The 12,350-nt window shown below is 37.7% G+C and overlaps 1 protein-coding gene across 2 annotated transcripts in view; it reads left to right on the top strand.

Moving 5' to 3' along the window:
• IRAG2 (inositol 1,4,5-triphosphate receptor associated 2) overlaps window positions 1-12,350 on the top strand; it is a 189,644-nt gene that overhangs the window by 107,358 nt on the left and 69,936 nt on the right. For both annotated transcript variants that reach the window (XM_081483728.1, XM_081483726.1), the window contains 7 exons: window positions 2,016-2,133; window positions 3,315-3,365; window positions 6,961-7,038; window positions 9,394-9,450; window positions 10,881-10,940; window positions 11,045-11,109; window positions 11,889-11,988. In XM_081483728.1, the coding sequence (XP_081339854.1) occupies window positions 2,016-2,133; window positions 3,315-3,365; window positions 6,961-7,038; window positions 9,394-9,450; window positions 10,881-10,940; window positions 11,045-11,109; window positions 11,889-11,988 (529 nt within the window). The remainder of the gene's footprint in view (window positions 1-2,015; window positions 2,134-3,314; window positions 3,366-6,960; window positions 7,039-9,393; window positions 9,451-10,880; window positions 10,941-11,044; window positions 11,110-11,888; window positions 11,989-12,350) is intronic.

Here is a 12,350-nt window from a genome sequence, read left to right as displayed (position 1 = left end):
GGAGAAATGATAGGCTACCCACACCAGTATTCTTGGGCTTCCCTTGTGGCTCAGCTGGTAAAGAATCTGCCTGCAATGCAGGAAACCTGGGTTCGATTCCTGGGTTGGGAAGTTTCCCTGGAGAAGGGAAAGGCTATCCACTCCAGTATTCTGGCCTGGAGAATTCCATGGACTGTATAGTCCATGGGATCACAAAGAGTTGGACACGACTGAGTGACTTTCACTTACAACCTATACTTTAGGGCTACCCAGGTAGCACTGGTGGTAAAGAACTTACTTGCCAGTGCAGGAGACATAAGAGACACAGGTTTAATCCCTGGGTCTGGAAGATCCCCTGGAGAAGGAAATGGTCACCCACTCCAGTATTCTTGCCTAGAGAATCCCATGGACAGAGGAGCCTGGTGGGGTACAGCCCATAGGGGCACAAAGAGTCAGACATGACTGAAGCAACTTAGCATGCATGCATGCAACTTATACTTTGCATTTTGAGGAACTGCCACACTTTTCCGAAGTTCCAAAGCAACTTTGGAAAACAGCTGTACTTTCCCACTAGTAAAGTAACTTTACTTTCCCACTAGTAAAGCAACTTTACTTTCCCATCAGCAACATTTGTTAGTTCTTTTCTAGCAATGATGTTCTCTATGTCCTTCAAGTCTCTGTGTAAGACCAATATACATACAGGTCAAGTGTAAATCTATCCCAACATTCAGTGGGTCACTAGAACTCTTACTCTATGCAAAGTTCCATGCTAAGTATTATGAGAGATTCATTGATGAGTCAGGTTTAAAATGTGCCCTCAGGGTACCTGTTTGGCCACCTGATGCGAACAGCTGACTCATTGGAAAAGACCCTGATGCTGGGAAAGATTGAAGGCAGAAGGAGAAGAGGGCAACAGAAGATGAGATAGTTGGATGGCATCACCGATTCAATGGACATGAACTTGGGCAAACTCTGGAAGCTGGTGAGGGACATGGAAGCCTGGTGTGCTGCAGTCCATGTGGTTGAGAAGAGTCAGACATGATTTGGATACTGAACAGCAACAGGGTACCTGTAGCCTAGAAGGATGATAAGAACATTCATTACCTTAGCTTAAGCTAGAAAGGGATACTGGACCTTGAGGACATAATAGATCAAGTGTAGACACTGGTAAAATAGATAAAGTGGGACATGCTTGAACATCAGAAAACAAGCAACCTGGTTCTCACAAAGTCTGTGTGTACAGGTGTCATAGGTGCTAAAAGTCTGAACAGAAAAGTTCTCATTTAACTTGAAAAAACAGAAAAGGATTCTGACCATGAACTCCTACCCTCACAATTTTTGACCATACTCCAAATCAACCTATAAAATTAAATATATATATATGTATATGTATGTATTTGGTTGCACCAAGTCTTCATTGCAGAGTGTGGGATCTTTAGTTGCAACATGTGGGATCTAGTTCCCTGACCAGGGATCAAACCCGGGCAACCTGCATTGGGAGTGCAGAATTTTAGCCATTGGACCACCAGGGAAGTCCCCCAATCTATAACATTAAAAAGAAAGCTAACCTCAAGCTCTCTCCATCCCATTGTTGGCTTATGTATTTAAAATATAATAACTCAAAGTTTCTTTAAAAAGAAAACAAGCTATGCTTTGAGGGAATGTGTGATGTTATTTAATAACTATTTGTGTAATTATATTAACTAATATTATATCTTAGTAGTAGAAGGAAATAACTGTGTGATTTAGCTAGTGATGGATTTCAAAGGGAGTATGCCAGTCTTTGGCTTCAGGAATATGTTTGTTTCCTTCTAACCTTTATCTCCCAGTGTACTCTACTCGAATCCCTTCCCTTCCTAAGGACTGTGGAACATCTTGAGTAAATTTTTTTTTTTTTTTTTTACTATTGTTGGCATCTGGTTTGAATTTTCAGTGGTTTTCAGCTTGAAGCTTAAAAACGGTCTGTGGCTTTAGTTAGTATCTTTGACGGTTATATTTGAGGTTTCGCTTATTGCCTTCTCTCCTCACCCCCACAGTGCCCACCAGGCTATTATGAGAACAAACCTGTTAAAAGAAGAACTAGAGGAACTGAAAATTAGTATGAATGCTTCAGAAGAGCAGAAGACCATGACTGTAGCCCAGAACAAACAATTAGTAAGTCATCCAAGTACTTTGAAATTGGCAGATAGTTTATTTAACTGAAATCCAAGATGGTTTATTGGAGGCAAAGATCAGAAATCAGTAGGCTGATGAATGAATTGGTAACCCCTTAGAAAAGTAAAGGCAAGAAGGATAAAAAAAAATTGTGTTTTCCTTTCAACCAGGATTAAAATTCTTTACAAATGTTACATTTGCAATGGTTGGTGAAGATCTAGAATGCCTTCTGAAGTTAACAGGTGAATTTATAAATATCTGACACTGAAAATCACATCTTCCAAAAAAAATTGTATGTCAAACTTTTACCTTTTTCTCGGGTTTTTAAAAACATTCATTTTTTCAACATGTACAGATTGCTAATTAGCTCCATTAATCAGTCCTTAACACTAAATAAGCCCCGGCTTGTAATTTTTGGAGCAAAACATTATTTAGACTAAGCTTCAACTACCAGAGAAGTAATTATTTTTATGGAAACTGTTAAACTATTATCTGGAGCTTCAGTAATAATCTTCAGAATCCCTCTAGCACTATTTGAGCATTGCTAATCATGGTGGGAGGGTGGGGGTGGTGGCAGGTCAGCTGAAAGTCATTCAGATTGATTTATTTTTAGGTCTGTAAGGTATCAGGAAACTTGAATTTCAGGCCTGTGTCTTTCACTCATGACCTACTACAACCAACACAGCTTAGCTTAGCTTTTGCCTCATTGATAAAATGTGGAGACTGGACTCACCAAGTATCAGGTGACTCTGCACGTCTCTATGAATCCATTACAGCAAGGACTCAGTCTGGGCCCACTAAGGAGCTTCTGTGTGGAAGTCATGTAGGGCAGTGACCAAGAGCCCACCTTTGGGAGTCAGGCTGAGAACATACAAGCCCTGTTTCTGAGGGCGGTGTAACTTTAGGCAAACCACATAACCTTTTCTTTTTTGTTTCTCATCTTTTCTTCTCTGTCATGGTTAGATTGAGTCAGGAGGAGAGTGACTTCTCACTGATCCCAAGAGACTGGAAGCCAAAGGCTTAACCCCATATTAAGAATATTTTCAGACTAGGCTCATGTGCAATATGTCAATGCTATATTTAAGGTTGATGAAAAAATGTTGTTAACTCTGGAAGTAAATATTTGATATTTTCATAAGCTTCTCAAATACTTTTAAATTATGTTTCTCTTAATAAATCAGGAGACAGAAAACCGGGCTCTGATTCTTAAGATTCGGATTCTCCAAGAAGAGGTATGTTGATATTGTTAAACAGACTATACAGATAAACATGGAAATCATACAATCATGGGTCCTGACCCTGGGTTAAACACAAATTGTGTGAATTTCAGGCTCCTGTGGGCAAAATACTAGGTTACTTTGTCAAATGACAAGTTAGGAAGAGTAGACAGGATTTTCCTGTCTGGACAGAAGTATATTACCTTTGTAATCCTCCATGAGGAAATAGGATTAAAGAAATTCAGACTTAATATGAAATGAAATTAACCCATATAAAAAGTATACAAATCAAGAAGGAAAGTGTAGATGTTATTTAATAATTTTCCAATATTATTCCACAAAACTAGATGGCACAGGTCATTGACTCTAAGACCTAGATCTTCAATTCTTTGACAGTTTGACCTTGGAAAGGCCATTTATCTTTTGAGGGATTAATAATACCTGTTCCCTACAGTTACTTTAAAGATTAAGATAATGCATGTGAAGCCATTTGGTTAACCATAATATACCTAATATATATTAGGAAATAATAGTAAAATCTTTAAAAAAAAGAAAACTTTTATGCAATATATATTTTTAAGCAATAAAATTAAAACATTGAAAGAACAGGTAAAAAAGCTATTAGTAAGTTGCTATTTTGAAGAAAAATTCTCTATAGGTACCTTTTGAATGTGAATCATTATATATAGTTTTTTGGTTGTGTTTTATATATGTTTATTAGAGTTACTTATTAAGCTGCAATGAATGATCTGAAGAGTTATCCAATTTATGGCCTAAGTGGACATTCATAATGGATTGAAAAGGAATAGCTAAAGATTCGAAAGAAATCTTGTATTTTATTTAGATATATTACAGCAGCCAGGCCAGGTTTCCATGAAACTAGTGCTTTAGAAGTAAGTTCCCAATGTAAGATATTTTTCTTCTCATATTTAAGATGATTGACTACCATCAAAGAATTGCAGTATACCAATTTGGAATTGAGATAGAAGGAAGGAGACTAGAACTCTTCTTCATGAGATGGTGTTACAATGATTGACTTGTGTTAGAAAAGGCATATAGATGTCACTGAGTTTCCTTTAGGAGGTAACAATCTGTGCATTGTGAAGAGTGACAGCACAATGGCTTGGGTAATTGTTCGATGGAGCGCTTAGTCACTCAGTCATGTCCTACTCTCTGCAAACCTATGGACTATAGCTCGCCTGGCTCCTCTGTCCACGGGATTTTTCAGGTGAGAATACTGGAGTAGGTTGCCATTTCCTCCTCCAGGGGATCTTCCTGACCCAGGGATCAAACCCACATCTCCTGTGTCTTCTGCATTTGCAGGTGAATTCTTTACCCACTGAGCCATGGAGGAAGCCAATTATTCATTTATATTTATTTACTTCTTATACACACATTCACTGGGAGATAGACTCTATTCTAAGTGAATACAGACTTAAGCAAAATAGCCTGTGTGAAACTAGCTTGTTAGATGGGATTAGTGCCACCAAGAGAAGGACAGAAAACGGCCATTTAAACTAGGGTGGTTAGGGGACTTCCCTGGTGGTCCAGTGGTTAAGACTCCACCTTTCAATACAGGGGATGTGGGTTTGATTCTTGGTCTTGGAGCTAAGATTCCACCTGCCTTGTGGTCAAAAACACAAAAATAAAGGTCTACTTTATAAACCCTCGTTTACTGGGTGGTTAGGAAAAGTAGAACTGGGAAGTTAATTTTTGGTTAAAAACTATGAAGTTCATCTGGAAGAGCACTCATGGCAGAGGAAATAGCAAATCCAAAGTCCACAGGCTGTAGCCTGCCCGCCATTTTTAAGGGATAGCAAGATCAGTGTGGCTGGAGCAGAGGGAATAAGTACCACAAGGTGCTATAGAGCGTTGTGGGGACCTGGACCCCCAGGGTCTCATAAACGCATTGTTTGGACTCTGGTTGTGAGATGAGAGCTGCTGAACAGTTTTGAGCAGAGAAGTAGCATCATATAATTTCAGTTTTACCAAGATTTCTCTGGCTCCTGGCTTTAGAATCAACTGTGGGCTGAGGGAAGAAGTGAGGAGACCGATTAGGAGGCTCTTGTATTAATAATAAAGCAGGCAAAAGTCAGTGAAGGCTTAGACTGAAGCAGGAACAAAAGAAGTGGATAAAGTATTCAGGTCAGCAAATGCTTTATAATATCCCAAAGTATTTATTATATATCCAAGTAATATGGAAAATTCACTTCTAATAGTTTCTATTAGAGAGTCCCTTGGACTGCAAGGCGATCCAACTAGTCCATCCTAAAGGAGATCAGTCCTGAATATTGATTGGAAGGACTGATGCTGAAGCTGAAACTCTGATACTTTGGCTACCTGATGAGAAGAACTGACTCATTTGGAAAGACCCTGATGCTGGGAAAGATTGAAGGCAAGAGGAGAAGGGGATGACAGAGGATGAGATGGTTGGATGGCATCACCGACACAATGGACATGAGTTTGAGTAAACTTCAGGAGTTGGTGATGGACAGGGAGGCCTGGCATGCTGCAGTCCATGGGGTCGAAGAGTTGGACATGACTGAGCAACTGAACTGAATAGTTTCTAATGTCTCAGTGAAATACAGAGCAAAGTCATTGGCTGAGAGTGAGGATGTTGGAGGAGGTATTGGAAGTTCAAGGAGAGAGAAAGAATGAAATAGGCCAGGAGTTGGCAAACTTTTTGTAAAGGACATGATAATAAATATTTTTAAGCTTGCCTGGCTAGAAGGACTTTGTCACAACCACTCATTTCTGCCATTGCAAGGTGAAGGCAGCTAAGGGCAATCTGAAAACATTGGGCTCAGTTGTGTCTTTCAGTTGTGTCTTAATAAAGCTTTATTTATAAAACCAAGTAGTCAGAGTTGGTCTCTGAGAATGGAGAAGGGCAGTTGGTATAGTTTGCAAATACTTGCTTTAGGCAAATGGCCATTTGAATAGGTATGATATAATCACCAGAAAACCCTAAGATTAAAGCTTACAAATTTAATGTGTGACCTATTGGTTTATTTGTGTTTCTCTTTAACAATTGTTATTGGAAAAGGTGCTGGTGTGGAGTGGATGGCAATCTGAAATTAAGAAAATACTAAGAAATAGGGGAGAGCCAAGGGGATTAAAGGGATGTAGAAGTAAGAGAATGTAATAATTGGCCATGGAAGAATTTAAGCTGAGTCAAGAAGGGACTGAGTTCACGGGAAGGTGGAAAGGTAGTGAGAAAGTAGTGGGATCATTGGATTGCAGACTCCAGTGGGGACTGAAGGTTTGTTGATGCACATAGAAGTAATCTGGAAAGACAAGAAGTAATGGTTGAAGAGGGAGATGCTTTTGCAATTAAGGTAACAGAAGGGTCCCAGTTGCTATAATGACAAATCTGAAGGTGTGTCTAGGGAATGAGTGGCCCAGGTGGAATGGAAAATAAGGGATTACTGAGAATATTCGTGGATGATCACATTAAAAAGATCGTGTTATTTTTGGACAGTCTAAAATTCTGTTCCTTAATTTAAAATGGATTAGGATGTCAATGATGAAAATAGCACTTTCTAAAAAAGACTTTGTGATGTCCTTTTTTTTTTTGGTCTAAATCTAAGAATACTATCTTATTTTATGTTAGAATGCTAAGAACATTATGGATATATATAAATTGGAAGAGAAGATTGAAGACTTGTCTAAAACTGAGAAAGAGCACCAAGTAAGCACTTCTCAAATACTGGTAAAATATTTTCTTGCATCAAATTAATATTACTTTATGAAGGTGTTTGTGACTCATTGATACAATGACCTTTCATTATAAATTTTGAAATTTGTACTCCTCTAGATGTCTGATTTATATAAAAGGCAGTTTCTGCTTTTTTAATGTATCAGCTTTACTGATACATAACACATATGCCATTAAATTCACTCAGAGTATACGGGTCAGTGGTTTTTAGTATTAAATATATTCAGAGTTGTGCAACCATCACCAAAATCAATTTTAAAATACTTTTATCATCCAAAAAGAAATCCCTTTAGCGGTCATTTTCCATTCTTCCCCAGCGCTAGACAAACACTAATCAGCTTTCTATCTCCATAGATTTAGCTATTCTGGACATTTCATATAAATGGAATCATATCCATTATATTGTCTTTTGTGACTGGCTCTCTTCACCGAGACTAGTGTTTTAAGAGTTCATTCATGTCATAGCATATATCATTACTTCATTTCCTTGTATTGCTGAATAATAGTCCATTATAGGAATATAGCACATTTTGTTTATTCATCAATTGCTGGACATTTAAGCTGTTCCTACTTTTTTTTTTCTTTTTACTATAATGAGTAATGGTGCTATGAATATTCATGTATAAATTTTTGTGTGGATGTAAGTTTTAATTTCTCTTGAGTATGTATCTAAGAGTCAAATTACTGCATCATATGATAACTATGTTTAACCTTTTGAGGAACTGCCAGATTTTTTTCCCAAGTAGCTATACCATTTTACATTTCCATTAGGTATGAGGGTTCAAATTACTCCACATCCTTGTCACCATTTGCTATTATTTATATTTTTTATTATAGTGACAATTTCTAATTTAATAGTATCTAATTTTTCAAATTCTTAAGTTAGGGAAAAGTTCAGCTATTGTACCTTCTTAATGCAAAAAATGAGAGATGGGGAAAAAAACTCCATCTAGATTTTTTAATTCAACTCTATTGAATTAAGAAATTATATCTTACAAAAATGATTTTTTAATCTATATTGATAAAAGTATCTATTTAGTGTATATTTTTGTTATATATGTCATACTTTATTATTAGAAAACAGAAGGTAACTATTACTAAATTCTGGAATTTGTGTCATACTTTTTGTTATCTCTGATGGTTTATTTGAACAGTATTTTTTGCTTTAGTACATGTTTGAAATGATGATGTACTTAAAATTCATACCTAGTTGTGGAATTCTCACTTTTCCTAGCAGAGGCCCTGATTCCATGTGTGTATGTACATATACATATATTATAGCCATTATAATGTAGACATTAAACATTAATTTTATTCTGGGAATGACTGTTATGGAAAATATAACTGCCATAAACTAGTGGAAAGAGCCGGAGAAGATGTGGATTCAAATCCTGTCTTCTCGACTTAAAAGCTTTATGGCAGTGGTGGTTTAGTCACTAAGTCTTGTCCAACTCTTGCGACCCCATGGACTGTAGCCTGCCAGGCTCCTCTGTCCATGGAGATTCTCCAGGCAAGAATACTGAAGTGAGTTGCCATTTTCTTCTCCAGGGTAAAAGCTTTTAACCCCAAGCAATTAGTTAACTTCTTTAAATCTCAGTTTTTTCATCTATTAAATGCGTACCTCATCCACAAGCTTGTTGGAAACTCAAATGAAAGGATTATATGAAAATATCTTGAGAACTATAAAGGAATATCAAACATGTATGATTATGATGGCAATTCTACTTCTGATTGTGCTATTATTTTTCCAAGTTTTCCATTCAAACAATATACATTTTTCTCAATTACATCCTACTTAGAAGTCTATGCCAACAAGCTTGCTTTTGGTTTGAATAAACTGATAATATCCTTAATATCCACTTTGCTAAAAGAAAGCTTGAACATTTTTAAACTTTTTTAAAAGAGGAAGAGCCTTTCACATGCCCATATGGAGTCTGTGTTCATGTCCTACCTAGATTTTTATTTTCACCAAAAAATGAACACACTCTATGTCCTTTTATTATGTGAAGTATGAGACAGTGGGAAGAGCCCTTGGCTGGAGTTGGAGACTCAGATTCTAGGCTCTGTTCTGTCACTTACTAGGTTTGGCGTTGCGCAAGTCTCTGGATAGTGCTGAGCTTTGATTTCCTTCCTGGTAGACAGAGGGCAATGACCTTGGCCTTGAGGGTTGTTGTGAGGCTAATGGGAAGGCTCTTTATAAAGTGAAAAATGCAAGCACTTTTTATAAGTGCTTCAGAAACATGTCTCCTGATTGTGCCATGATTTTGTGGCATTGTCCTTTACCAAAGCAATGTCCCAGTGGCCTTCCCTAAATGTGTTTCTTTTCAGATGCAGTTACACATGTATGAAAACACTTTGCTTAATGCAGATGCAAGTTTACAGAAGGTTGGTACTGTCTCTGTCCATGGAATCCTGGAGACTCCCTCCAAGTAATAGAGGAAGGTGGTGACATTTGCATAACTCCACCCCTGTTGAAATATCTGATTCTAATATTCTGTCATAAAGCATTTCTTTATTTGTAAGAATAAAAATTGTTCTTCTGAGTGAAGAATATTGACTTTTCCACTTGGGGTATTTTAACATATCCTCTGTAAATTCTGGTGATATTCATTCCTTTATTCAACAATATTAGTATGCCAATTTGCCAGTCACTGGCTAGATAGTGGTGATGCAGTGTTTTGTTTTGTTTGTCTTTTGTTTTCTAATTTTTGGCCACACCTCGGGGCACTCAGCATCTTGGTTCCTTGACCAGGGATTGAACCCACACCCCTGCAGTGGAAGCAGGGAGTCTTAACCATTGGACCAACCAGAAACTCCCTGTGATGATGAAGTTTTAATTCATAGCAACATTAATGAATGTACAGTCATTCATTTCAGGGAAAAACAATATATCCCGAGTTATGTTCTACCTATTTTGACTGATTAATTTGATAGATAAATATTACGCTATTTATATTTGTCTCTCATGATCATAGCCTATTTGGTAACAAACTTTCCTGGCTACAGGGATGCTGGTTTGGTGGCTTTAAGAGACACAGAAAGGACACAGCCTAAGTTAATAAGCTTCCACATTCAAAGACAGGAAAGGGAAGGAGGAGCAGTATTTCACTTCCTTTCTCTGCAGTTTATGATATTTCAAAGGTACCCTCCACAGCTTGTGAACGTTGACCAGAATACTGACTGTGGTACCAACTGTGTCTCCTCCTCACGGGCGTTCTCGCTCCCCGTGTAGTAACACTGTAGTAGCGATGACTGCTCATTTCCTCCATAACTTGAGTCCTTCTACCGCTCTGCACTCCCGCCCAGCTCTCCTAAGATACTTCTCATGCCCCAGGCACCATGCCATTCATGGGACACAACTACAGGTCAGACACTGACTGTACCCTCTGGTCTTGGAGTACAAAGCTATGATTTTTAAAAGATATGGTTTGAACTGGATAAAATTGGATGCTTTCATAATTTATTAGTCATTTTGTAGGTTAAAAACTGCTTTTTTTTTCCTTCAATAGGCTGTAGTAATAAAATTTTTACTTGGATTTAAAAATTGCCTTTCAGGGTATGATTTCACTGGACCAGGCAGAGATAGAACATAATAACACCAGTCAGATATTGATGCCTTGCTGCCCCTTATGTTTTTCCGTAGTTTTAATCGCAAACCCAGACTAGCTGAATTTTCAAATCATGAGATTCGTAGAAGGTCTCATCACGTCATTAGGCATTTATAATTCTTCTTTGACTCAGATTGCTAGTTTAGTAAATATGATTTGGTAAACTCATACATTTATTTGCTATTAATTCTCTCTCCTACTTTTCAGAAGGATGTAAGTATAGAAGAGCTTAAGTCAACGATCATAGAATATGGAAGCATTATTGAGGTATACCATAATAATCTCACAACTTGCAAGGTGGGGATTTTAAATGGAATTGTGAATGTCCCAGCAGAGTAACATGGGCAGCCTAATGTTGTTTGTGATTCCAGAACTTACGAGGGGAGAAAAACAAGCTGGCTCAAGAGTTACAGCACTTACAACAGGAATTTGTGATGTAAGTAGAGTAACCTCTCACCAACTTTCTGTCATGTGTCCCCCGCTCCACATTACTCACCTACTGCGCTGTGTGCAGTTCTTATGCCACGTTCTTTCCTTCGGTAACTTTGTGATGTTTTCTCAGCTTCTCTCCTAAGAGTACTAAATTCCTTCACAAGTTTTCCATCAACCTCCCTCACTCACCCTTATGCCTGGAGATTAAGTAATCTTTCTGAATGCATGCATGGCGTGTTGTTTTTACCTCTTTCCTGACACACTCTTCCTTATGTTATTGTTTGTTTCTGATTTTGTATAACATGCTAGTCCAGAAGTCCATAAGCAGAAAAATGAGTAAAGTCAGTGGGGTAAGTGCACATACTTATATTAGGGGGGTGAAAATGAGGAAAGTACATTATCCAGGTAAAGATGGGATGTTTCTCTGCTTAGCTCCAGATAGTTGTTACATCAAGAATATATGGACCCAGTGTGACCACATATTTTGAATTTTTTGAAGAAAAGCAAGACATCTAGAGTTTTAGTGAAAATTTTAAAAATTCAACTATTAGCTCCAATTCTTAAAAAGAAAGTATAGCTTACCTGTTTGCAGCCACCTAGAATCACTAGTGTGTGCAGTGCCTGGAGGGCAAAGACTACCTCTGTTCCTCTCTGTAGTCTTAAGTACCTTATATGGCACACATAAGTGCTTACTGTTTGGTGATAAATAAATCTTATTCTTGTGACTTAAAACATAAGGCATACCTAACCAGACCAGACTACTGTTTTTTTTTTTTTTTTAAGAAATGGAATGCAGTTAAATGTCAGTGGAGAGCATAAGAGTGTCGACTCTGAAGGAGTAAAATCTCTACACTGTGAACTCATTGTTGCTCAGTCTGCAGAGGTAGGTAATTATCATCAAATGGAAGCCTTTACAAAAATAATCACCATGTGCAATATCTTGACATTAAGTAAAGATCTGTATCTTGCTGAAGATCACCCATGACATTTTGAGGTAATCCACTGATAGTTTATGGAACCTAAGTCTAAAGTTTCTTAGCCTGGAAGAATGAATCTTTTTCAAGTTATGGCTGAAAACTATAGTGAGACTCCAGCATGGGGTGTGGAAATGTGTGTTTAGTGAATCTGGACTTTAAAAATCTTTATATATGTGTATACACACCACACACACACACACACACATACATATTTGGCCACACAGCATGCGTGATCTTAGTTTCCCAAGCAGGGTTTGAACCCAAGTCC

This window comes from Giraffa tippelskirchi, chromosome 4, assembly GCF_054371585.1.
Source record: "Giraffa tippelskirchi isolate mGirTip1 chromosome 4, T2T-mGirTip1v1.2.pri, whole genome shotgun sequence".
In the NCBI taxonomy this organism is placed as follows: domain Eukaryota; kingdom Metazoa; phylum Chordata; class Mammalia; order Artiodactyla; family Giraffidae; genus Giraffa; species Giraffa tippelskirchi.
This window is presented reverse-complemented; position numbering and strand designations above follow the sequence as displayed.